The following is a 26,787-nucleotide window of genomic DNA, read 5'->3' on the forward strand; positions in this document are numbered from 1 at the left end:
TTCCCTTTTTTCCGTGCATTCGAAACGGTTATCTTCGAGGGAGCTACTGTTACCTTCGTGGTTACAGTGTATTGTCTGCTGCGCAGTCTTCTCTGCGGTAATAATGTCTCAGAGGAAGTCGGGTTTCAAGCCCTGTCGAGAGTGTGGGGGCAAGATGTCAGTTACAGATCCTCACTCCGACTGTCTATGGTGTTTGAGCTCCGACCACGACGTCTCGACTTGCGATTCATGTCAACACATGAATCCGAAGGCCCTCAAAGAGCATGAGGCCAAGTTATTCATGGCAAAGTCAAAGAAGAAGGAGAAACATCATAAGAAGTCTTCTTCGCCAAGGTCTCACCGGCGTCATCGAGACTCCCGGCGCCGTAGAGACTCACGACGTCATTCCAGCAAGGAGTCTCGTTCGAGGTCACCTTCGGCTCGGCGTCGGAGGACTTGGGAGGTCAGCCCCACGGTCACGCCGCATCCATCGACGCTGTTGCTCTCTCCGGCGTCACCGACTTCGCCTGGTCAGGCGTCAGTGATTGAGGTGGTGCAGCCTCTTGTGTTTTCTCCGGCGTCGCAGACGTCGAGGCCGGCGTCGGGGTCGCCCTCGATCCAGGCACCCCAGTATCCGGCTTTTCCCACTCCTGGAGCCGATAGTACCGCGTTTCTTAATGCGATGTATACCATCTTTCAGCAGATGGCTCCAGGAGCTGCTCCGGCTGGTCCTTCGGGGCCCTTGGCCTTTTCGTTGGGTGATCCTGCGCCTCTTCGGCCGGCACCCTTTATGCCCTTTCTCCCTTTTGGGAATGTGGGCTCGGCGCCGGTGCCGGCGTCGGTGGCCGCTCCGGTGGCTTCGGATGTTTCGGCCCCGGAGGTTGCCCTTCCGTCGAAGTCAGGATTTTGCCCTGTGACTCCGGTTGGTCCATCGGCTCCAAGACCTCGTCCTCCGGCTCCTACCTCGGCGCCGAAGCTGCCTGTGGCGCCGGACGCGGCGTCAGATGCTTCTGGAGATCGGCGCTGTTCTTCGACGTTGGCGGAGGCCATGTCGACTCAGCGTATCGAGGAGAGACTTCATTCGAGGAGGCGTGCTCTCCGTCTTTTGGAAGAGCAGGAGTACCAGCGAGTCTTAGAGGAGGGAGAGATTGAGGACTCTGGAGACGGACTACATGGTCTGGATACAGCCAGTGGGCTGGACACTTCCCCTGAGTGGGACCTTTCATCTCCAGGGGAATATACGGAGGAGGCTGCTTCCTTTCATGCTGTGGTGAGGAAGGCAGCGAGCTTTTTGGACCTGCCTTTGCCGGTGGCAGAGGCGAAGCAGAATTTGCTGACAGAGGTATTGCATCCGGCCTCTGCTGCAGCTGAGCCTCTCTTGCCATTTAATGAGGCTTTGCTGGATCCGGTGTTGGAGGTGTGGAAGAAGCCGGTGTCTTCCTCGGCCGTTCATAGGGCTGTGGCCAGGAGGTATCGAGCTGCACCATCTGACCCTGGCTTTCTCTCTAGACACCCTACGCCGGAGAGCTTGGTGGTGCAAGCCTCCTGTTCCTCAAAGTCAGCGCCTGGTTCCTTCCCGACGGTGCCTGGAGACAGAGACTCCAAGAAACTGGATGCGCAGTCCAAGAAAATATTTTCGTCATGCAGTTTGGCGTTGAAGGCCACCAACGCAACGTGCATTCTGGGGAGGTACATCCATGCTCTGATGGATGATATTTCGTCTTCATTTACGGAGCTCCCCCAGGGTCTCTTGGATGTGGTCTCGGACGCCCAGGCTGCCGCGACCCAGATTATCCAGTCTGGGCTGGACACGACCGACTCGGTGGCCAGGGCGATGGGCACGGCTGTGGTGGCAAGAAGACAGGCCTGGCTCCGAAACTCAGGGTTTTCTGCGGATGTGCAGTCGACCCTGCTGGACCTCCCGTTTGATGGGGACAGACTGTTTGGAGCCAAGGCAGATTCGGCCTTGGAACGATTAAAGGAGAGCAGAGCCACAGCCAAATCGTTAGGACTGCAAGCTCCTTCTTCCTCTGCCTCTTCTAGATTTTTCAGGAGGTTTCGGGGATTTGGGCGTGGCTCTTCTTCCTCTTCCTTTAGGGGGAGGTTCCAGCAACCCGCCTCTTCCCTCCCCTATAGGTCATTTAGAGGGAGGGGGAGGGGTGGGGCCCGTACCAGAGGAGCCTCTCAACAGCACTCTGCCTCTTCCTCGTCCTCTGGAGGGGTGCAGCAGGGGAAGCAGCCTTAGGCTTCCACCGTTTCCCACTCACTCCTCTCCTGTAGGGGGAAGATTACAGCATTTTCTCCACAAGTGGAAGTCTATCACCACGGACACTTGGGTTCTCGGCATTGTGGGGAAAGGCTACGCCCTTCCCTTTCGGGAGTTCCCGCCCCGCCCATCTTATTGTTCAGAAGAACACCTCCTGTTGCTAGAACAGGAGGTTCAAGTCCTCCTTTCAAAGGGCGCGGTAGAGTTGGTCCCAGAGCAGGAAAAGGGTCGAGGTTGTTACTCAAGATACTTCCTGATTCCCAAAAAGGATGGTCAGTTGAGACCAATCCTGGATCTGAGGATCTTGAATTGGTTCCTCAAACAGGAAAAGTTCAAGATGCTGACCCTAGCACAGGTGCTTTTGGCGTTGAACAAGGAAGATTGGATGGTGTCTGTCGACTTGCAGGATGCTTACTTTCATATCCCGATACTCAAGTCGCACAGGAAGTATCTCCGGTTTGTGGTAGGGTCGCAGCACTATCAGTTTGCGGTCCTCCCGTTTGGTCTTACTTCAGCACCTCGAGTCTTCACAAAGGTGATGTCAGTGGTTGCGGCGGAGCTCAGAAGGAAGGGGATAGCAGTATTCCCTTACTTGGACGACTGGTTGATCAAAGCCAAGTCCCCGGAGCTTGTGTCGCATCATCTGCAGTCAACAACCCAGTTGTTGTTCGACCTGGGCTTTTCGGTGAACGTGCCCAAATCTCACCTGGAGCCCTCTCAGCGCCTCCTGTTCATAGGGGCAGTACTGGATACAACATTGAGTCGAGCCTTTCCTCCGCCTCAGCGGATTCAAGATATTCAGGAATTGGTTCCAATGTTTCGAAATGGAGCGGTAGTTCCAGTCCTCAAGGTCTTTCGTCTGCTCGGTCTGTTCGCCTCCTGCATTCTGTTGGTCACGCATGCTCGCTGGCACATGAGGGCTCTTCAGTGGTGCCTCCGAAGGCAGTGGTCTCAACACAAGGGAGATTTAGAAGGTACTGTCAAGATCTCCAGAGATGCTGCTGTGGAATTGAAGTGGTGGATTGCGGGCAACAATCTTTCACAGGGAAAGCCGTTCGCGCAGTCGCCACCAGTGGCCACGGTCATAACGGATGCTTCCACCCTAGGATGGGGAGCTCATCTGGGGGATCTGGAGATCAAAGGGCTTTGGTCTCCAGAGGAACAGGTGTTTCATATCAATCTGTTGGAGTTACGGGCTGTACGTCTGGCTCTCAAGGCCTTCCTCCCATCCCTTCGTGGTCAGTCGGTACAGGTCCTGACGGACAATACTACCACGATGTGGTACATAAACAAACAGGGAGGAGTAGGGTCGTACCTTCTCTGCAGAGAAGCTCTTCGGCTATGGTCCTGGGCAAAGGACCATCAGATTTGCTTGGTGGCAAATCATCTGGCCGGGGTCTTGAATGTACGTGCGGACAGTCTCAGTCGCCAATTCTCGGCAGACCACGAGTGGCGTCTCCATCCAGATCAAGTCTGTTTAATCTTCCAGATGTGGGGGTTTCCTCGGATAGATCTGTTTGCCACTCGGGAGAACGCGCATTGCCCGTTATTCTGCAGCCTCCAGTATCCGATGCAGGGAGCGTTTGGGGACGCGTTTCAGATAACCTGGTGCGACCAGTTGCTTTACGCGTTTCCCCCCATACCCTTGATTCCTCGAGTGTTGAGGAAAATTCGCCAAGACCGGGCCCAAGTCATCTTAATAGCTCCGGATTGGCCAAGGAGGGTATGGTACTCCGACCTTCTCCAACTCTCACTGTGCCCTCCGCTCCGTCTCCCTCTCAGGGCAGACCTCCTCTCGCAGTCGCAGGGGCAGGTTTTACACCCCAACCTCCAGAGTCTGCACCTACATGCTTGGAGATTGAACGGGGCAACCTGAGTTCCTTCTCTCTCCCGCCTGATGTAGTGGATGTTATCTTAGCGGCCAGGCGACACTCCACTAAATCTATCTACGCTAATAGGTGGTCTAAATTTGTTATGTGGTGTGGAGAGAGACAGATTGATCCCTTACATGCTCATCTGTCACATGTTTTGTCTTTTGCACTGTCTCTAGCGCAGAAAGGTTGTGCAGTGGCTACCATTAAGGGTTATTTGTCGGCCTTGTCAGCCTTCATTTGTCTTCCAGACCAACCATCGTTATTTAAATCCCCTATTGTTCTCAGATTCTTGAAAGGTCTTCTGAATCAATATCCTCCAAAACCATTCGTTATGCCTCAATGGGATTTGTCCTTGGTCCTGACTTTCCTTATGGGGTCCCCTTTTGAGCCTATGCATTCTTGCCCCTTAAGGTATTTGGTTATTAAAACAGTATTCCTGGTAGCTATAACATCTGCAAGGAGAGTGAGTGAGTTGCAGGCCTTATCGGTTAAACCCCCTTATATAACGTTTTATGGGGATAAGGTGGTGTTGAGGACCAAGGCTGCTTTCCTTCCGAAGGTTGTTTCACCCTTCCATTTGGCTCAGACAATCACTTTGTCCACGTTTTATCCTCCGCCTCATCCTTCAAAGGAGGAAGAAAGACTACATCGCCTGGACCCCAAAAGGGCGTTGAGCTTCTATATCGACAGAATGAAGGATATCAGGCTGGAGGATCAGCTGTTTGTCGGATACGTGGGCAAGAGGAGAGGAAAGGCAGTCCACAAGAGAACACTCTCCAGGTGGGTTGTTCTTTGCGTTAAAATCTGTTACTCTTTGGCAAAGAAGGATCCGCCTGAGGGCATTAGAGCTCACTCCACCAGAGCTAAGTCGGCCTCTTCGGCCTTGGCCAGGGGTATTCCTGTGGTCGACATCTGCAAGGCCGCAACTTGGTCGTCCCTTCACACTTTTGTGAAACATTACTGTTTGGACTCTGAGGTCAGAAGGGACGGTCATTTTGCACGGTCAGTGCTGCAGGATTTCTTGGTTTGACCATTTAGGCACCCACCGCCGGGCGTGGTACTGCTTTGGGACTCTATTCATTAGGTGAGGAATCCACAGGTAGTTGTATCCATCAGAAGAACGAGTTACTTACCTTCGGTAACGACTTTTCTGGTGGATACATTAGCTACCTGTGGATTCCTCACGGTCCCACCCGCCTCCCCGTTGCCTTTTTGGTCTCTCCAAGCAATCCTTGAGTGTGCTCCTTTTGGTCTTCAAAGTTGCAATACATTTTGCATATATGATATTTGTATATATGTGTATATTTATATATAAATCTATATATATTGTGTATATACATGATTCGTATGTATAAATATATTTATTTGTTTAAAAAAAAAAAAAAAAAAGGTTATATTAAATCTACAGCTATTTTATTGCAATGTTGTGTGATTTACAATATTAAGAGATGTTGCTTTGCTCTTTCATTACATTGGGTTATTATTATTCTCATGCACGTAAAAAATGTTGGTACTGTCATCGGCACGTCGGCGAGGACCTCTTATTGCCTGTATGACGTCAGACGGCGTCGCGTGGGCTAGAGTGACGTCCTCGTCGACGTGCAGAGACTAGTAAGAAGATTTCCGTCGAATGCTGGCGCCATGGGAGTATTCATTAGGTGAGGAATCCACAGGTAGCTAATGTATCCACCAGAAAAGTCGTTACCGAAGGTAAGTAACTCGTTCAGTAGTACCCCTGGCATAATCAGAGAGGCTATTATCAGAGCTCTTACATAATAAGATTGCTGCCATAATTTGTAGCCGTACTACATAGGACAAAAGGGACAAGTAGATTTTTTTTTTTTTACAGGACAAGTAGATTTAAGAAGCAACCTGTCCCATGGACGTGTAGATATTTTATTACCCCTGCAGTGTTTGTTTACATTTCACATTTTACTTAATCTTGCATTCTTCGAGGGTGTTTTTTTCCTTCACCTTTTTTTGTCATCTAGCATATTACTCGTGTTTCCTGCAAACTGTGAACTGAGTTGCTTTTATATATGTCTCTGTGTGTTTAGGTTGCCGGTGGTTGTTTATTACAGGTCACGAGTTGAGGTGGAAGTCAGTGCCAGTCCTTCACAGGACCTTTCAGTGGGTCATAAAGATGATGAAACTATATGTCATTCAGTCTTTAGCCTCTCTGGATAGTGTACAGAGCAGTGGTCACATGGCCAATTTTAATTGTGTTTCTGTGCTAAAGTGTTTGAAGGCGGTAGACAGCTGTCGAAATACCGACAGGGAGAAAGTAAAAAAAAAATGGAATGCTAACAGATAAGCGTTTTTTGTTTATGTAGGGGAATGCTGAAATGAAGATTCAGGTAGGTACATGTAGGAGAGCCAGAAAAGAGGGTGCTGAAGAAATAAAACCTGCGAGATGTCCACAATGAGGCTTTTAGGAAGATGTGGGGGAAAAGCTTGTATTTAAGAGAAATACTGCAGATGAAAGTGGTGTGAAGTGTAGAGCTGGAATAATTGAGTCACTCCAAAGACCACTACCCTTCTGCAGACTTTAGTAATGAAACTTTCACAATTATAAATATTTAAAACAAAGTTCATTGGATGTTACTCGTTCATGTGATACTGGTAAAAAGCATTGGAAAAGACAGTAAGTAGGTCTGGCCTATTTTAGGTGCATGCTCTTTACTGCGCGATATGTCCATATGCTGTAGTACAAAGCTTGCAAACATGCAGCAAAATGCCGGTCGGGTGGAACGCCATAAAAAGAAAAGGAGTTTAGTTTACATGCTAAGCCACATCCTTGATTGCTTAGGCTTTCCTTTTTGGAAAAGGTTTGTAGTTTTGCTCCTTAGTTCATCCTGCTTCTAGAGTCTTTTCTCTTTCGCTTCTCTTTTTCTCTCTCGCCTACCCCTTCTCTCTCTCTCTCTCGCTCTGTTTCTCTATCTCCCACCCCACTCCCCCACATTAGAATGTACTTTGTATGCTGCTCTGGAGGATCAACCGGAGTTCCCCAACACTTTGTACGTTTCTTAAAATAACCTGGTTACTCATTCTTTTAATAGAATGCTTCATTTTATAGGCTAATATGATGGTTTGTAAGGTAGCTCAGTGATTCAGATGCTTTCTGCGCATGTCTGTGAAAACCCTGTAGACGACTAGTGTGAATTTTTGAATCACTAACTAGCATTTCCTCTTTCAAACCTCTTATTAATATTGTTTAGATCAGTGGTAAAAATGCTTTTAAGCAAGTGGTATATATGAATGACCAATTATGATTTGCTAGGAAGTTAGTTCCTGGCATGTTATTTTAGTGCTCACCTGCTGCAAAACATTCTGTCCCCACGATGTACATGCCTGGTGGATGGTTGAGTCATAGCACCTTGACTTGGTCAAGCGCTTCGGTGGGCCTAACGAGCCTGAATACTAAAGCTGCATTTGGTCCCTCATTTGGACTCAATCCCTGCAGTTCTGTGTTCTTGGCAACACCTTTCAAGTGTTCGGGTCAAAATAACCATGCCATTGGTAGTTTAACTTGGTGGGAGGATGTTTAAGTACTGCATGACTGTGAATATTTTTTCTTGCTGTCTTCCTAATGTACTTCTCTTCCCCTCTCCATGCTGCTCTCTCTCGCCAGTGTGCTTCTACTAAATCTCTATGATGAGCTTGCCCTTGTGTGCGCTCTCATCCATGTTGCTCTATCACCAATGTGCTTCTGCTACCTCCCAGCTCGACATTGCCTCCCCTCGCCAGTTTGTGATCCATGTGCTCTCTGTGTAGCTTGTTGTTTCAACCCCTGCCTGTGGTGCTTATGCACGCTTTGTTTTTTTTTGGCCGATGATTAAAAAAAACAGTGTCCCCGTCATTATGTAGGCACACGCATACGTGGTGCCTACAAAATGACACAATAGCCTTTTTTGTCCTCTTTAGCCATACTAAATGATCTAAATAAATTGTCTAAGCAAATATGTCCCAGAAGTGAGACCTATTGGCGCAGCCAATCCTTGTTTTAGCAGTGCTGTTATACGTCTGAGACATTGTTTACCATGGGGCAGTGGACCAGACACTTCAGCCATTGACTCTCTTGTCTCAGAGTGACTTAGTTGTGCTTCATTATCTGTGTGCAGTCTTCTAAAAAGAAGTGCGTTTCAGTGCCAGGCCTTGTTGGCCAAGAGTTTGCTAGTGCTTTTTGTTGTTTCTGTCGTTCCGTTGTATATTTGTCTTTGTGTTTAGTCATTCTTTTGTATTTAAACCAGATCTTCAGATTACAGTAATTCAAAGCCAACAGTACCTTTCTTTGCATCAATACTAATCATGTTTTCCTGTGATGTGCATAAAAATGCCACTGAGTCCTGTGCCTTTTCTAAGTACCCTAAGCAGCATTTCTGTTGGTTAAAAAAATAATGTGCAACACTTATTTTATAAAAAATTTAAAATATGTATTGCTAGCATATATAGCCACCACAATTCCTTTTCGGCTGGCTTACTGCAGCATTGTTACAGTTTAGTACTAATCTAACAAAATTATTCGTCAGCAACCTCCTGGTCGTTTTGAACAGGGTGTCTCGCTCTGTTCTTAGCCTATTTCTTTTTGACCATATTTGACCTGGCCTACCATAACTGAAGTGCCCGACATTATCATTTTCTGTTTTATTCCCTAATTCATCCGCAAACATTGCTTTACCCATATGCAGCAAAAACAAAAATTTTACCAGTGCATGCAAGATCTTCGAAACCCTCCTCCCCTTCCCTAACTCTAGATTCAGAGTTCACTTCCACTCTGTGATCAAAACCTCCCTTTGGTACAATCTGTCATAAATATTGTTCTATGCTACGGAGAGTCTGGGTTGTTACCATACTCCTTTAAAAAATGTCTGTTACAAACCTCTGAAACGTCCTTTAGGCGGAATGGTATCAGGGTTCACTGCCACAGTTGAAATTACTCCTGGCCGTCCTCTCCACCCCACCCAAATACTCCCAGTTTCACCTTCCACCGATGAAGCACCTTCATAAATGATCTACTCCCACATAGGTTTCGTTATTCTGCAGCTGCCTCCTTCTCTGTCTGATCCTTTTTTACTCTCTTAATTCTTATGAAAACGTCTCCCCCCCCCCCCCCCCCCCCATACTCCAATGAAGCTTCCCTGCTATTACAGGCACCAAATAGCCTACCTTTCTGTTCACAGTGGGTTTTTCCACAGGTGGCAGATGTTGAATTTAAAATCACGTAAGACCCCAGTGTGCCCCTCTGACTTAGACCATCATGCTAAACCGTGAACCTCCAGTCGGATCCCGAACTTTTGTTGACCACTATCTCTAAACCCCCATATCATCTTTCTGTTAGGGTATATTTCTCTTCTTGGTCACATCTTTTGTAATAACCCTATTGTAGACCTCTGTTCCTCCCATACTGAGCACTTTAATGTAAAACCTACAACCCCTATTTCTTTTGTGAATTATTGACCCTTCTTCGACACGCTACCTGGTATTAACTAGAAGGATTGGTTAGCCTCTTGTGATTATAAGGCTTTGTACTGCTCTTCATGACTGTCTGTTACAACCCAGTGTTGCTCACTTGCATGTGATCTAACTCTAACAATACTTAATCTTTCTATGTCTTTCATGTATGATAGAGATGCTTAACTAACCTCATAAATACATCTGCACTGTGGTACGTTGTGCCCAGGGAGTGATGCAAGGTGACACGTCAGGTCTCATGGGTAGCAATGCCACGTCAGTGCCCAGTGGTTCTCCTGTGTGCACACTGTTGCTCGTTATTGAAGAGCGGCTAATCCATCGAGGGATCTTCATCTTCGAGTTGCTGGATGGAGATGTAGCAGGTTTCTTTCTGTCTTCCTCATTCCCTTTGTTTTGATTTCCTGCATTTTCTGTTTTTGTGGATATGATGAGAAATTGCTGTGTTTGCAGAGCTGCTTTGCTTGCAGTGCTGCTGTTAAAGAGTTGTGCCTCTGCAGTTGCTGGGTTCACACAGGTCAATACAGTACACAAGGGAACTTTGAGAGCTTTCTGGATGTAGAATTTGCATGGGTTTCCTCTGGAAAGCACAGGATCTATCTTTTGTTTACTGACTGTGATTTTCACTACTCCATCTTAGGTAGGGACAAGATGCAATGTTATCAGCAGGTAGACGCTGAAGTAGAGCAAGAGAATTCCCTCTTAGTTGCAGTGAGCACCCTGCTAATGCTATCCAGCATTGTGTTTAATATATATCTTCACTCTGTGTTCTCTCCTTAGATCCTTGGGCCAATGCCTGACATCCTTGCTATCGCCACCCTAGGGGACCCCAGCAACGGAGCTGCAATGTCCACTGGGGTGATGACTCCTGATGAAGGGGCACCAACTGTTGCTGGCCCAGATTTTGTCCCGGTGCCCCTCGGACCCCTGGCTCTGGAACAGCCCATGTTTCTAATGAGCACCACCACCCAGGCTGTTTCTGGGTTTTTCGTATGGACAGCACTGCTCATCACTTGCCACCAGGTATGTTGTACATCTTGAATAGTGTGTTTCATGACTAATTACCTATGCTTAGTCAGCCGTTTGTCCCCATGTTTCATTAAATTAGTCTTTAACGAGAGTTGGATGTTCTGAAGGCTTACAGGCTGTAAGCTGTGCTTGGCTTCCATTGACTTTATTGATGATCCCTATACAACTGAACATTGCAAACAATTGCAGTCCATGTCAGTAAGATGTATCATCGTTTAAACATTATGAAATCTGTTGGTCCTTTTTAAGCCACATGATCAGAAAAGTTAAGTCACATATTCATGCTGAACTGTGGAAAAAGCAGGGGTGGCAGGGTTCACATCAATCATACTCTTCACTCGTTTCATCAAGGGTAAATTCAGTTCATATGAGGTGAATGCTGTCTTCTAGTGCAGTGGTTCCCAATCTGTGGTCTGGGGGTCCGTGAAGCTTCCATAGGGGGGTCCGCGACTATTTCAAAAATGAAATCATATTAACATAGCAGGACTCCGGCTTTCATTAATGACTCAGTGGGGGGGGTCCCCGAATTCCAAAAATGATTCAATGGGGATCCCAAGGTTCCAATAATAATAAAGTGGGGGTCCACAGAAGTCAAAAGTTGGGAACCACTGTTCTAGTGTATTCATATAGCCATTCATACCTCGTGTGAAGTACATTAGCTTGCATATAGTTCAGTACACTGGGAGTGATCCTTGGTTGATCAAGTACTTAATGGCAGTGTGGTGAGTGGGAAAAACATTTTGGGGACATGCTTGATTATCAGAGTTGTGCTTTTATCCTCACATTGGTCACTGAGTCTAAGCGTGTAGGGGAGTCAAAAAGAGTGTGGTTTATGCTTCTGTGTTTGAAAGGGTGTGATTTATGAGTTTGGCTATGATATGAAATGTGATGTAATGCTTGATGACAAGTGTAATACATTCTCTTGTCCTTATGAGAAGTAGATTATCATGAAGTCTTTGCTTTACAACCTTGAAAGGGAATAGGTAAAAATATTTGAGAGGCTTTCAGCAGAGAATATATTACCAACAGGGATGCCCTGATAAAAGGTCTTTATGGAAATGCTATAAACAATCCACCTAGGAATTGCAAAGGATCAGTCCAAAGGAATGCACTGGGTACAAGTATAGCGCGACAAAAGAGTAATTTCAGTGCATGTACTGTATACAGTCAAAGATGATAAATTCTCTGTGCAAGATTGTCAGAACAGCAAATGGTAGGAATGCACAGGTTACAGGCAGCCAGGGACCAGAGGTCAGAGATAGGTGTGCTGGCCCTCTCCAAATGAAACCTAGACCAACTGTAAGAAAATTACTAATTTACGAAGCTATGGCCTAATGCTGCAGTCCTGTCAATCCCATTCAATTCATTATCAAAACAACTGTGTGAATGAGATTTGAGTATTTGATAGTTTGGTTAAATGCTGCTTGTGGCGCATACAGAGCTGACAGGAGTATTCCATTTAATCTTTATTAGGGTTTATACACATTATAAACCATAAAATATTTTTTTTTTAAAGGAGAACCTAAATACATACTTAAAAGCTTCAAATATCTCAAGTTAAAAGCTCATTTAACTGATGCAAAATGCCATAGCTAAAAAAAAAAAGGAAGTAATTAAGAGCAATTTTTATTAAGGCTTCACATATGTTCAGGATTTACTTACACGTAATACCAGTATAATGTATGTAGCAACAGCATTGCATAATAGGGCATTGTTTAACCTGGCCATATACTTAAAGGCTTCCCGAAATTCAAATAGCTTCTCCTTTATAACTAATAGTTTTAAATTTGTTTCCTATATACATTATAAAATTTGCTAAAAAGTGGCAATTGCAGTGTTGCCCCAGAGGATCTCTTATTACACAGGCAGATTGATTCATCTGGAACCCCACAGCCAATTTCCGGTAATGCAACAAGTCTGTGAACAATTCCTAGAGGTAAATGTGTTAAAATGTACCCATGATATTTGTTGGGGACCGTGAGTAAATATGATTCTATCCTAGATAACTCGTGAATGGACATGGAGCTCACAATACTAGCTTTATTGTAATTGCTCAAGTTTAATTTGTGTGCTCCTATGCCATTTATGTGGACCTTTAATTCCTTTTTTGAGAACCGCGCAGTGTTCTCAGGAGTCTTCCGAAATTCACCATCTATATTGCATATTCCCCTTCGCATATCCCCAATAAGTGCAATCCATGGTATTTTAAACATATGATGCAGGGTTAAAAAATCTCTCAGGGTTGCTTTCATAAACTGAGTTTCAGCCTTGGTCCATATTGACTGTTACAATAGCAGAGGGTTTACATTTTCTGTGTCCATTATATGGGGGAGTCCGAACTACTTGTAAATTGTCTCAGAGCTCGACTGTGGAACACTTAGGAGTCACCTCAGAAATTTCATCTTTTGCCTCTGCAATAATTGGTTGCTTCCAAATGGTTAGTCACCTGATCCGTATAACGCTGCAGTGACAGATTTCATAATATAAGGATTAACATATCTTTGATGGGTTTAGCACCATACTTGGTAGCAAAGGTGAATATTTCCTCCATAGTTCCCATCATAGTATTGCTACTAGCTCTTTTTTTGGGCACTCCCAGTGTCATAAGAAAATGTTAGACCTAAATAGCTAAAACTCTTGGTGTTGATTATTCTGGCCCCTTTAATATAAAAAACATGTCTTAAACATTCCTTTGCCTCAGCTCATTTTAAACTTTAAGTGTATCTTTAAATCTTGCTCCTGCGTAAATTCTGTGAAGGAGTTAATGAGATTCTGCAGATCTTGGAGAGTTTGAGGTAATAAAACTGCATCATCAACCGTATAAAAGTATTGGTACAGGTCGTTGGCGAACTCTCGGAACATTGATACCAAGAGATTAAAGTTATTCATCAACAGTGTTAAATAGAGAGAAAAGGAAATGTGTAAGATCACCCCGCCTCACTCCTCTTCTTATCGTTAGTGGGTGAGTTAATTCTCCCAGTGGTCCAAATCATAACCTAGCCATTAGATCATTATACATGTAAGCTAGAAGGGGGATTGTATCCTTGGGTGCACCTAATTTATCCATACAGTTACAGTTTGTTGTGGTTCACCAGATCAAAAGTGCTCCACGTATCCCTAAAGCACAGATGTAAACTGCCCTCCTTTGCCCTAGTGAACGTCCCCACCAGGATAGTCCGGTTGAGGCACTGCACTGCCATTCCTAACCCTCTCCTGAACCCATACTGTACCTTGGTTAGGATTGTGTTATCTGCCCACTGTTCCTGCCTTCCTAGAAAAACTCTTCCTAATTAGATAATGAATCAAGCAATGATATTGGTGCCTAACACTGTCACTTTTATAGCCCTTCTTAAAAATCAGAAATATTATTGATTCTCACTTGGAAGAGGGGTATGTTGCCTCTACCTCCCGCTTTTAAAACCATGGTTAGCAAGAGCGCCCATAAACATATTTATATGTACCTGGAGGGACGCTGCCAGGACTAGGAGGCTTTCCCTTGCGACTTTTGTTCAGTGCTCTTGTTAACTTTTCGAAGCTGAAAACAATGGGAGCTGTAAAGGGGGTAAAAGATACATCAGGCCTTACCAGAGGATTAACTATTGGTGTAAAATAGCCCACCCATACATCAACCAAGATTGAATAATCTATTCTGTGGCTAGGCTGTGCATGAGAAAAGGGGCATTTATTGTTTTCCAGAAAAGGATCTTGTCCCTAGTCTATGCTGCCTGGATTACATTTTCCCATGCCTCTTCCTGTAGCTCTTTTATCCTTTCAGATACAGCCTTTTTGTACCTGTGTCTGCAAGCCGGGGTAGCAGCTCTATCTTTAGGGTGTGAATGGACACTGTTAATAAGCTCACTACGTGCACAAGTACAACTTTGATCAAACCAACCCTTTATTTGTGGTCCATTACCTTTTACTTTCCTAATTAAGAGTGATTATATCGAATTAGAAATGTTATTGTGTGCCTTAATAATGTGATTTATAACCAGCTTCCTGATCTAAACAGGTAAAAAAAATAGCCTCTGTTTTCTGGGATAAGTTCTGTAGTAAACCTGGACGGGTCCACTCTGGTCCTCTTAATTCTTCCACTGTTCTGCCTTTCTGGTCTTATATTTGAAATTTTGAGTGCCTCTTTTGCTATTTGTAAAGTAAGGATTACTTGATAGTGATTACGTATACTATTTTCCTCCATTTTAAAGTTGATAGAGGGGATCCATTGAATTAACTGAAACAAGTATATTGGCAATTTTTCTGTTGGCACTCACCAATGACAGCGGATGACAAGGTACCACAGCAAGTTTCTGCCATAATTAAATTGTATGTATACATCAGTTTGTTGAGAACTATGCCATAAGGACAATCTAAAATGGTCTAAGCCCTTGCCTTGCATATCAGTAAGGCCATACACCTGTTTTGATTGGAGTAATCCATTGGTACAAACTGGATACAGGTCACTAGGATAAATTACCTATTTTGTATCCATTCAGAGGTGCTGAAACAACTCCTTGGAATGCACTAATTACATATAATGGAGGTAAAACATTGCATGGAGTGTTTATAGAAGAGAAAAAAGAATAACACACAGGCATGGACTGCATCCCGGCTGCAGGAGTAGTTTGACTTCACTGTCCACTCATACAACATAGGAGCAAATGTATAAATGCACTGGATTCATGCAAGGTAATGGTTTTGTAGTAAATGCGCTCTAGGGTCTACCCAGGAGTAACTCACAGGCATCTGGAAACACGGAACCAGAGTATGTCCTGGAGTGAGTCATCCTATGCGTGACATGATGGTAACAGCATAAGAAGTATCTGGTGCTCCCAGGAGTCAGGTAATGCTCTAGAAGGAATATCATTGGTATGTTAGATGAATTCAAAGAGGTAGGGGAGCATAAATCCAGTCCATAATAGGAGACCAGGCCATAGGCCCTAACAGAAGATGCAACAGGAGTACTCGCAAAATGTTTCTGCCATTCTTGTGGATGTCTGACTAGAACCCCTGGGAGGAGTGGTTAAATATCGTAGGCCATGTGACATCACATACAGGAGGTGTTGCAGTCTTTAACAGCGGTGAAAGTTATTCGTTGGCTAAGGTAATCTCCCTATTAAAGAAAAAGGGCTAATGTGGAGGGAGAACAGATGAGCAAATAGAGGTGCCAGCATGGCTTTCTAATGGCATTATGCATCAGTATTTAAACACTAATAGAAATCTGTTATTAAACGGGTCCAAACGCAGCCGTTCATATTGCTTTTAAACATACAATTGCAAAAAAATCAACAACAGTTGCATTGATATGATTTCTAAAACGTTTCTATGAAACATTATTGACTGTTTGAATGATTACATATATAAAGAATTGTTTTTCTATCAAATCATACAAAATAAGCATTAAGCAATATATGCATTCTAATAATACTAAATTCAGTATGTTTATAATTGAAAAACGTGTACTTACATTAATGTATTAAATACAGTGGAGGGTATAAACAGGAAAAACACTAAGAATACAACAGCATTTTAAGAACAAACTTGAGCAGTGGCATCATCAAGTGTGGTTCACCAGGTCGCTTATACTGTGGATCTGAGGCTATTTGGAGGTTGAGTTGTGCACCTCCATGGTCACTCTTGCAGTATGCACCAGACCAAAATGACTGTAGGGTTCAAGGTATTAGGGAGGTGAATATGCTGTTTTGAGTAACCAACTGAGGTCTCACGCCCTTGAACTGTAGTGGTAGTTATTCATTGCTTATGGTCATGCTGTGATTAGAGCTGAAAAACAGGCTAATTGGGTGTGGGGGTGAGGGTACAAACCTAAATCAACAAACAGAGCCCAGCAGGCAACCAAAAGGGTATCGCAGACCAACTTTTAAACCCCACGAGAAGTTGGCAGAAAAGACAGCTGAAAGTGCAGCTTTCTAAACATCTTTGCAAAACCAGCAGACCTTCACTTAATCCTTCACTGTCCTCAGTGTCCGGAGCAGTCATATGTGCCCAGGGACTCTGCTATGATAAAAGCCTGGGAAACCATTAGAACTTGTGCATTTGCCAAATCAAACAGATTGGCACCCTTCCTAGCTCTTTTAGCTCTTCGACAAGAGAGACCACCAGCTTCAGACCCTTGTTGCTCATAAGACAAAAACAATCAACAGAGCAGCTTCCATAACTATCCCTTCTCACTTGCATCATCATTGATCTGATTGACTGGTGAAATCTCTAGAGCATCCTACAAAACAATCAACTACATATCTCCGCCCCCATTGCTGACTGAACCAGTTAGAGTAATTGCCAGAGAGGTTGACTGTGTCATGGGGGAATACAATATTTGAGAAAACTGTCACTGCGTTGGAATATCTTTAGTTTTACAGACTTGACGACTCAATGACACCTCCCAGCCCTCAAACATCTGGCCCTCGCAGCACCTTCACACCTACTGAGTATGGAAATAGCAGTGGTTTACAAAGGAAAACAAACTTCACCAACTGTCTGTATTAGTCCAAAAACTAGTGGAGTGCGATTTTTTTCACTCATACATCTGTCAACTGACTGACTTCCTCAACACCTTTTCTGCTGAGCCACAGATTTTCCTCTCCCAAAAGTGCTTTTTCAGATGCTCTCATGTTGTCTGTTTCACAAATGTATGCATCTTGAGTGACCTCAGCATGTGGCTCGACATGCCTGTTTGGTAAGTCTAAAGAACTTGATCTCCATGAACTTGTCACTAGACAGATACACTCTGCTGGCCATGTGCATGATGCAATTGTAGCTCCTAAAGGACTAAACTCAGTGGCTGAAAGCAAACAGCAACCTAATGTGATCATCACTTAATGCACTTCTACCTCAATCTTCCCATTGCGGCCATTTCGCCACTAGCTTCCTGTGCAAATTGATGTGCCAGACCATAGGACTACCTAAACCTAGACAACTCCCGAGCAGAGATACTTGCTAAAGGGCCACTATATTTTCTGGTAAGTCTGTCGGTTCCACCAACTGTACTCCAAATTTGAGACAGTAGTGTTCCTCATAGTATCTGAAAACCAAGAAGACCATCGGAAGGGTAGCTTGCTTATCTGGAAGTAAAATTGCAAAACTTATAACTAGAATCATGGAAAGGCTATGTAGAAAAAAAGATGACATTAAAGTGAAAACTCTACCCCAGAGACAGGATCTCTTACTACTCTTAGACTTTTGACCACAGAAGGTCTGGAATTCACTAGGGGGTAACTTAGTGGAAATGCCTAACAGCTGGTGACTCACTTCCAATTAAACAATTGTTGACACCTTTTTCATGAAAAATCCTAGTGCAAAATCTACTCAACCAGAACTCTGCATTCAGCACGCTTAACATAAAGAGAAACTACTGAACTAATGTCAGGCACTATCAGCAGATCACCAACTCAGCCTTGTCCCTCAAACTTATTCAAAAACATCCTCCTAGCATCGTCTGGTGCCATACCAGCCAGAGCGATTGTGTTCCCTCTTTTCCCAAACGTTTGCCAGCAAACTAAAAACCTGTACTTGAAGCCAATGCTTAATAGCCAACACTTGTTCAGTCAGAGACCGAAAACTACAAGCCATTAACAGGCTGACCTTTTATGTAGACTTTTTTTGAAAAGGCAGCTTTCTTTCTAATCTCTGGTTTACTGAATACAGTTCTCTCCTGTCTGACAGACTGGAATCGGTCCCAAAACAGACACTGAATCTCAGTAACAGGAAAGACTCTTGATTTCTCTTCTCGGCCCATAGTCTGCCTTCACCATGGTTAAATATCATCTAATACTCAGTTGGCTAAATGACTGTGAAATCCACAATACTGTTCTTGATTTGATTAAAACTTACGTTTTTGAAAAATGACAAATCAGGACACTTTTTCTCTTTCTCCACAACACGGTTTACTAACTTGGAAGGTGTACATCAAGGCTAATGATCTCCCATTTACTTTTTAACGTTTAGCTGTTCCAACTCCTAAAGCTCATCAACTTTTTCAAGCATGGTTGCTGCAATGACGCTGAGGATGCCAAGGTTAGTGTGAAGAAACAAATTACCAAATGGGGAACTTTAGGAGTTGATTGCAAATACTGAAATGCTACAGAAAACCAATTCATCTAAAAGTCAGCTCCTTACTTGTGGTTTGCTGCATAAAAGCTTGACCCAGTTAACATCTTGCCATTGTCTGACTGCCTCAAACACCTCTACAGAAGTAAAGTATCTGGGCTTGATCCAAGGTCTCAATCCAACCTCAGGTTAACCAAGGGAGCTAAAGTGTGTATATATGTAGGGACTCTTTCAAATGCTCCTATCATCAAGAACTCTAATCTTGTCATACCTGTACTATGGCTTTGGGCACGCTATGTTGGGCTTAAGAAAACTGTGGGGAAGGCCCATCTTTGTAATGCCTTCCTGCTGCTGCAGGTTCCTTAACTAAAATATTATGCTAAGAGGTGACACAGTTCATATTTGGTGCAAACGCACCACAGAGGTGTATTCCATTTTTGTGAACCTCCCCTGACCTAGTATCTGAGGGTGCTAAGGATGATGATAACGTTTTACTGATTTGATAGATCTTTTTATTAATTTATCTGTAGTGTGCAAGCTTTATTTCCTCCCAAATCATCAACCAAATTCTCAACAGTTGGTAGCTGATTTCTGCCATCATCCCCATCTGGAGCTTCTGTGTAGTTAGACGGATCTCATGAATGTAAGTCATGTGATCTCTGCATGAATCCAATGCTTTAGAGAAAGGCAAAGATGATGTTAACTTTGATCAAAGTTTGCTCAAGATCATCTTAACGAAGGAGGACAGGTATTCTGTATCAGTCCAGAAATCCTTCTGGGGCCGCTCTCCTTCACTTCTTAAGAAACAGAAAAGGGAGCATAGTCTGTTTCATTCTGGCCATGGGAAGAAGTAAAGAAAGTCTACATAAAGATCAACCTCCTCATCTGAACAGACGCCCATACTGAAATTAATAAAATTCCTATTGGTAAGTTATATCGTAAAAGAAGTTCAGGCCTTCAGTGATGCAGTGTTAATTACTTTCTCTAAAAGCAACTCTTAAATGCCTCTCTCATGATGACAGTTACACAATGTGATGCAGAGAGCCCTGGTGCCCCTTGTACAGCCTGTTCCTCAGTCAATGCTGTCCCTAATACAGCTTTGTTTAAGTCGAATTCTGGCATCACTGATTCCTCAGAAATTCATGGCAACAGCTAAAATAAAGGGCAACTCTTAATTCAGAGGTGATGAATTTCCAGAAGTTTCTTCAGTGACTAGTAAGGTATTTATTGGGAGAACAGAGCACCTCTCTGGTTCTGACTTGAATGGAGTTCAGATGCTCCAAAAGGTTTGGCATATATATGGTGGTTAGAGTGCAGCAGATAACCTCTTGCCTTTGTTGGATAAGGATTCAAACTAGCAGGTTTTTATGACTCTTTAAGACTTCAAAGGACTGGATTCAGCATAGATTTATCTGTTGATCTCAGATGCTCGCCCCCAGCAGAACCTATACTATTTTCTGCAGTGATTGTTTTTATTACCTATTCCCATTGATCTTTCAGAGCCTAATAATTTAATGTTTATTGAAATGTTTGCATGTAAAGTGAAAGCTTAGGGGGATACTGCTATTTAATGAGCCATTAGTAGATAAGCTGGTCTAAGTTTTGGTCAAACATCAGTCCGCACCATAAGTAGCTTGTAGCACAGCACAGCACTGCAGATCAGTTATAGGAGACCTTGGTAATCCAAGTTTGTTCAGCATTGGTTGAAGGGAGTACTCTTCAGTCTTTCCTGCTGGAGAGAGATTTTGAGTGTGTTTGGCCAGATGGGAAAGAAGATTTTTTGTCTTTTGGGACATTATTTCCTCACTTTGTAGTTCTAGCACCTTTCTTTCTTTCCCTCAACTCCTTCTCTTACCTAAGCAGCATTTTACAGCATGAATCCTTTTCTGGATTCACGTGGTGTGCAATATTTCCCCATCTAGTGGCTGGGTCCGGAATTCTTTGTAAGTCTTTTCCCCTTTTTTCTTGTCTGGGCATGTGTGGCCATTTGGTGCTTTGTCTGTCTTTTGTAACTCCATACTTGCACCATGGAAGCCTCTGTGAATGGTAACCATCTTCATATTCTTTTTTCCATCTTTGAGCCTGGATGCATCACCTAAACTGCTGCAGACACCAAAGAAAGAACAGACTTTTGAGGGACATCTGTGGAAAGGAAAAGACAAAGAACCAAAAAATATCTTTGAGCACCGAAAAGTAGGTACACCATGTGGGGGTGCCCACATGGTCAGAGAATGCACTGGTAGGACAACGGATCTGCTAGTGGAAATTGAGAACACTCCCCTTAGATTCTTTCCTGAGTGCCACCACAAATTTACCCAGAAGGCCTTTCATCAGGTCTTTAACCTCTGCTTATCCAGGGATCATAACACCAAAGGCTGCGAGGCATGCACTGTGTTCTTCCTGAAAATCCTGGACTAGAGTCAACCCGAGACAGGCACACTACGCCACAGTGCAAATGCAAAAGGAAAGTCCATCCCTTAGAGAGTGTGTGCTGTCGAGCATGGAAGCGGACAACAGGAGCACTGAAGGGTTGGACACCATGGGAGAGGTTGTCAAGATGATACCTGGTCCCTTGAAGAAACATAAGGAGGGAGACCCCTGAAAAAGTCTTCTGGTACCAGGGGAGAAATCAGGGCAGAGCCAACCAAAATCAGCAGACTCAAAGTCTTAAAAGGCTAGCTCAGTGCCAAAAGATTAGTTAAACAAAGGGAAATTGTAACACAAAGAGCCTCACCGGTCCCGACACAAGGATGTCAGTGGATGTCTCATCCCTGCAGAAGCACTCTTCGTCGAAGGACAAGCGAGAGAGAAGGAAGGAACTGATCGCTCCTGAAAAAAAACAAAAAAAAAGGCTTTAGAGCATCCCATCACAAATTTCGAATCCCTTCAAAGTCCTCAGAAGAGCTGAGATGTAAAGAACTGGAGGATGTTAAACTAGATCTGCCGAGAGTACCAAAACCACGAGAAGAACTGGAAATGGTTTTTTTAAAACGAAAAGAGCTTGACGATGACTAGAGGCTTTCCACTGACATCGAAAGTGTCAACGAGTGGCAAGACATCGAAGCAGATTTGCTTGAAGAGGGGATTGACTCCTACCCTTTGAGACCATTGCCTCCAGACAATGTCCCCATATAAAACAGCCGTGAAAAGGGCAGAGCACAAGTGTGGAGTACAACTCGAAGAGAAGAGGGCACAAACATGCTTCCTTTGTCAAAACCCTTGAATCCAGACAGAGGAGGAGCCAATATCTCTTCATGCTACCTAGGGTCCTGGGGAGGTAGGATCATGGGGCTATAATGGTGTTTTTAAGGTTAGGTAAGGGAATTCGGTGGAAAGGGTATTTTTAGGGTTGGGTAAAGTTATTGGGTGGGAAAAGTATTTTTAGGGTTTGGGGTTGGTAGGGGCACAGGGTAGTAGTGGTATTTTAGGGTTTAGGGGTAGGTAAGTAGGGGTACCAGTGGTTTGGGCATCTTTTAGGATTTAGTGCAAGGTAAGGGTATTTTTAGGGTTTGGGGGGGTAAGGGTATTGTATGGGAAGGGTATTTTTAGGGTTAAGGGGTGGATGAAGGTATTGGGTGGTAAAGGTATTTCAGGGTTTTGGGATGGGTAGGGGCTTAGGGCAGTAAGGGTAATTAGTAAAGGAGGGGTGGGTCTTTACTAAATAAGAAAAGTAAAAATATATATTTTTTTAAATGGGGAGGTTTTTTTTGATTGTCTCCCTGTGTGTGTGTGTGTGTGTGTGTTTAATACTCTTCCTCAACATTCCACAACTGTACTGTCTCTGCGTTCTGTTGTTCATCATTATTTTCCTCACTGAATCTTGCATCCTGTTCAGTAACCAAGAGGAGGTACACCGAAACAGCACAAACCTACTTAGGGAACAAGTGTGGACCATAAGAGGAAAAGACGTCGTAAACCAACTTGGATTCATTGAACAGAAAGGCTTGACAACATAACTCAACTATAGTGTAATCACATAACTGCAAAGAAGACCTGCCAAATAATCAGTCTGGGTCTTCTGACACTCAGCATTTCAAGCCAAAAAACGTATATATTTCACTTACCTTATTTAAACCTATCTGTGTGATAAATGCATTAATTGAACAAATTGCACAGTGAAAGCGTGTGTTTTTTTTAAAGTCATACAGCCCGGGTCAGTATAATGGCCTTCCTTCACGAGTGGTTGGGGTGTCATATCTAACAAGTGGATCCTCAGCATTGTGCTACATGGATATTGCATAGAACTCATGAAGACATCTCTAATGGTCAAACCAAGAAAGAGGGCACACTTGAAAGAGGAGAGATGCCGCTTAAATGCGAGGTGCAGGACAGATTGAAAAAAGGGGTCAATAGACCGAGTGCGAACAGTAGCAACCTACCAAGGAAACTGCTCAGTATGCATCCTCATCCCAAAGTAAGACAAGTCACTCAGACCAATTTTGGACCTCTGCTTTTAAAATAATTAATAAATACACAACAATTCAAAATTGGCATACATAAGTTGGGAACATGTAATGCTGGCCATCCCTCCCCAGTTGGCTATTTTACAGGGCCCATAATACAGATTGTAGATCGTTTTATAATGTTGTACCTGTAAATTTGCAAATAACAGTGTGATTCTGGCCAACTCTAATGATTATAAAAAATAAAAAAAAGTCAGTCGACCCTTGTCTATTCTGCTATTTCTCTTTCTGTCTATCGAGATCGTCTGAGAAAAGAATGTTTAAATCTCTATAGAGCAAGCTAATAGATCAAGATTCACTCCAAACCAGCTGATCTGCAAGCAATACTTTGATAGTCCCGGGCGCCTCCCCCTTTGCAGGTTTAAAAATCACGGATCTGTAGACATTTAAGAACTTCTATGTAGGGCAATTCAAATCTATCCTGGATCTCTTCAAACAAGAGTAGCCCGTCTGACCCCAAAAAGGTCATCCAGCCACTGTATACTTCGCAGACTCCAGTCCTTCATGGGAGGGCTGCAGAAGATATCAGGGAATAGAGGAGTTCTCTGCAGAGGGGTATAGTAATGTAATCGTCCCAAACCCAATTTCTTTTGGAGCGAAAGTCAAATTCTGTGTGCATCAAGGATGATCTTGAACCAAACTTTCTTGAAGTAACTGGGTTCAACTTGCCGGAGAAAGCTGCCCTTGGCCTCTTTCCCCCTGCAGAAAGTTATATACGGATGGGATTCCACCCACACTATCGGCCACCTCCTGCTCCCAGAAAAGTGTAGTCCTATAACTAAGAGCCACAGCCCAGTAATACAGTTTAAAATCAGGTAATGCCTAGCCACCCGTCTCCCTAGGAAGGGTCAAGTATTTTAGTGCTCTTCTAGTCTAAGCGAATGCACAGATAAACCGAATCACCATATTATTCATGATTTTGAACCAGCAGTTACCAAATTCAAGGGAAATATCGTGAAGAAATGCAAACTTTTTTTGTAAAAAAGATCACCTTTATGATATTGCTTCGCCCCACTATTGAAAGGTGAAGGTTGTCCAGTCTATGCACATCTTTGATTTTGCACTGACCGGGGCCAAATTGCGCTCCCCCAATTGACCAAGCTCTGCTGTCATGGTGACCCCCCAAATTCACTGCACGTTCCACAACCCTATCATCGTAAATCCTTACAAAATGATTTACAACTATTTGGGTTTTACTTTGGTTGAGAAGATAGCATGAGAAGCTTCCAAATCCTGTGCAACACACACTATTTGTTTTAATGCCTCCGTGGTACATGGTGTCACAACTGCCGCATCTGTTGCGTAAGCAAGCTCTTTGGTGTCCTAACCCTGAAACTGCATAGGTGGAATTAAGGGGTTTTGTTACAAATTCAAAATAAAGGGATTGATTATAATGCAAAGTATCAAGGGGAGGAAGGGCATCCCTGCCTAGTACCTTGTTGTAAATGAATTACACCTGAATGTCCCCCTTTAAAAAAAAAAAAAAACGGTTTGGCAATCGATCTATGATATAATGCTCTTATAGCTTTTAAAAAACCTGGCCTGATTCCATAGCGGCCCAATATTAACTAAAAGAAGTCTCAGGAAACCCCATCAAATGCTTTTTCGGTGTCTAACGGTATCGCATAGGGCCATAGAGACTATTGCTGCATCGAAAAGTGCATTAACACGCCGGGTGTGGTTTGTAGTACCCCTCCCAGGGTTAAATCCATGCTGCCAAGGGATACTCATTTGCCAATCACCTGACTCAAATGTGCTGCTAGAATCTTGGCATACATTTTGGCGTCCCTATTAATGAGGGTTATAGGCCTATAGGACCTTGGATCCTGTGGGGGCTTACCTTTTTTAGGAAATATTATCCAATGACCATGTATCTGGAGCAGACTGTCCCTTCCGTGTCTGCTCCAGAATAAAAAGCAGATCTTGACTCAGATATAAGAAAAAAACTTTATAAAACTCTAGCGGAATCCTATACCGCCTATCGCTTTTCCAGACTGCAGTTGCTTGATGGTGCTTTCTAGTTCCTCCAATGTAAAGGAAGCATTCAACTAGTCCTGTTCTTCAGCAGTCCTATTCTGAAAGGGAACGGAATCTAAATAAAAGTTGTATGCCCTCCTCCCTTTTATCTGACCCCAACTCTCGTTATATTAGTTCTCATAGAATCCCCGAAAAACCTTGCAAATTCCATCGACGTCCAAAACCAAGGTGTTGCAGGAGTCCAAGATTTGCCTTGTTTTAAACATAGTTTTCCGATGGATACAACTACCTGTGGATTCCTCACCTAATGAATACTCCCATGGCGCCAGCATTCGACGGAAATCTTCTTACTAGTCTCTGCACTTCGACGAGGACGTCACTCTAGCCCATGCGACGCCGTCTGACGTCATACAGGCAATAAGAGGTCCTCGACGACGTGCCGACGTCAGTTCCCCTTTTTCCGTGCATTCGAAACGTTTATATTCGAGGGAGCAACTGTTACTTTTGTGGTTACAGTGTATTTTTGCTGCGTAGTCTTTCGCTGTGGTAATAATGTTGCAGAGAAAGTCTGGATTCAAGCCTTGTCGTGAGTGTGGAGGCAAGATGTCAGTGACGGATCCTCATTCCGACTGCCTTTGGTGTTTGAGCTCCGACCACGACGTCTCGACTTGTGATTCAGGCCAGCACATGAATCCAAAGGCCCTCAAGGAACGTGAGGCGAAGCTGTTTATGGCGAAATCGAAGGAGAAGCATCACAAGAAGTCTTCTTCGCCAAGACATCGGCGTCATCGAGACTCCCGGCGCCGTAGAGAATCTCGGCGTCATTCAAAGGAGACTCGTTCCAGGTCTTCGGATCGGCGCCGAAGGACATGGGAGATCAGTCCCACGGTTACGCCGCATCCTTCGATGCCGTTGCCCTCTCCGCAGGCACCCCAGTATCCGGCTTTTCCCACCCCTGGAGCCGATAGTTCCGCATTCTTGAATGCGATGTATGCCATCTTCCAACAGATGGCTCCAGGGGGTGCTCCGGCTGGGCCTTTGGCCTTTTCATTGGGTGATCCTGTGCCTCTTCGGCCGGCACCCTTTATGCCCTTTCTCCCTTTTGGGAACGTGGGCTCGGCGCCGGTGTCGGCGCCGGTGGCCGCTCCGGTGGCTTCAGAGGGATTGGCCCCGGGGATTTCCATCCCGTCGACGTCAGGATTTCGGCCTGTGACTCCGGTGGATCCATCTGCTTCGACTGCTCTTTCGTCGGCGCCGAAGTTACCTGTGGCGCCGGACGCGGCGTCGGTGGCTTCTGAAGATCGGCGCCGATCTTCGACTTCGGCGGAGGCATTGTCGACTCCGCGTATTGAACAACGGCTTCATTCGAGGAGACGTGCTCTCCGTGTATTAGAGGAGCAGGAGTACCAACGAGCCCTGGAGGAAGGAGAGCTAGAGGACTCGGGTGATGGGCTGCGTGGTCTGGAGTCGGCCAGTGGGCTGGACACTTCCCCTGAGTGGGATCTTTCGTCCCCGGGAGAATATACTGAGGAGGCTGCTTCCTTTCACGCAGTGGTACGGAAGGCAGCTAGTTTTTTGGACCTGCCTTTGCCGGTGGTGGAGGCTAAACAAAACCTTCTAACAGAGGTGCTACATCCGGCCTCAGCTGCGGCGGAGCCTCTTTTGCCATTTA

The 26,787-nt window shown here is 44.5% G+C and overlaps 1 protein-coding gene across 2 annotated transcripts in view; it reads left to right on the top strand.

Annotated features, from left to right (window-relative positions):
* TMEM184B (transmembrane protein 184B) overlaps positions 1–26,787 on the top strand; it is a 405,031-nt gene that overhangs the window by 40,936 nt on the left and 337,308 nt on the right. For both annotated transcript variants that reach the window (XM_069231330.1, XM_069231331.1), the window contains exon 2: positions 10,369–10,611. In XM_069231330.1, the coding sequence (XP_069087431.1) occupies positions 10,381–10,611 (231 nt within the window). In that variant the 5' untranslated portion in view covers positions 10,369–10,380. The remainder of the gene's footprint in view (positions 1–10,368; positions 10,612–26,787) is intronic.

The sequence above is a fragment of the Pleurodeles waltl genome, chromosome 4_2, assembly GCF_031143425.1.
Source record: "Pleurodeles waltl isolate 20211129_DDA chromosome 4_2, aPleWal1.hap1.20221129, whole genome shotgun sequence".
NCBI classification, from domain to species: domain Eukaryota; kingdom Metazoa; phylum Chordata; class Amphibia; order Caudata; family Salamandridae; genus Pleurodeles; species Pleurodeles waltl.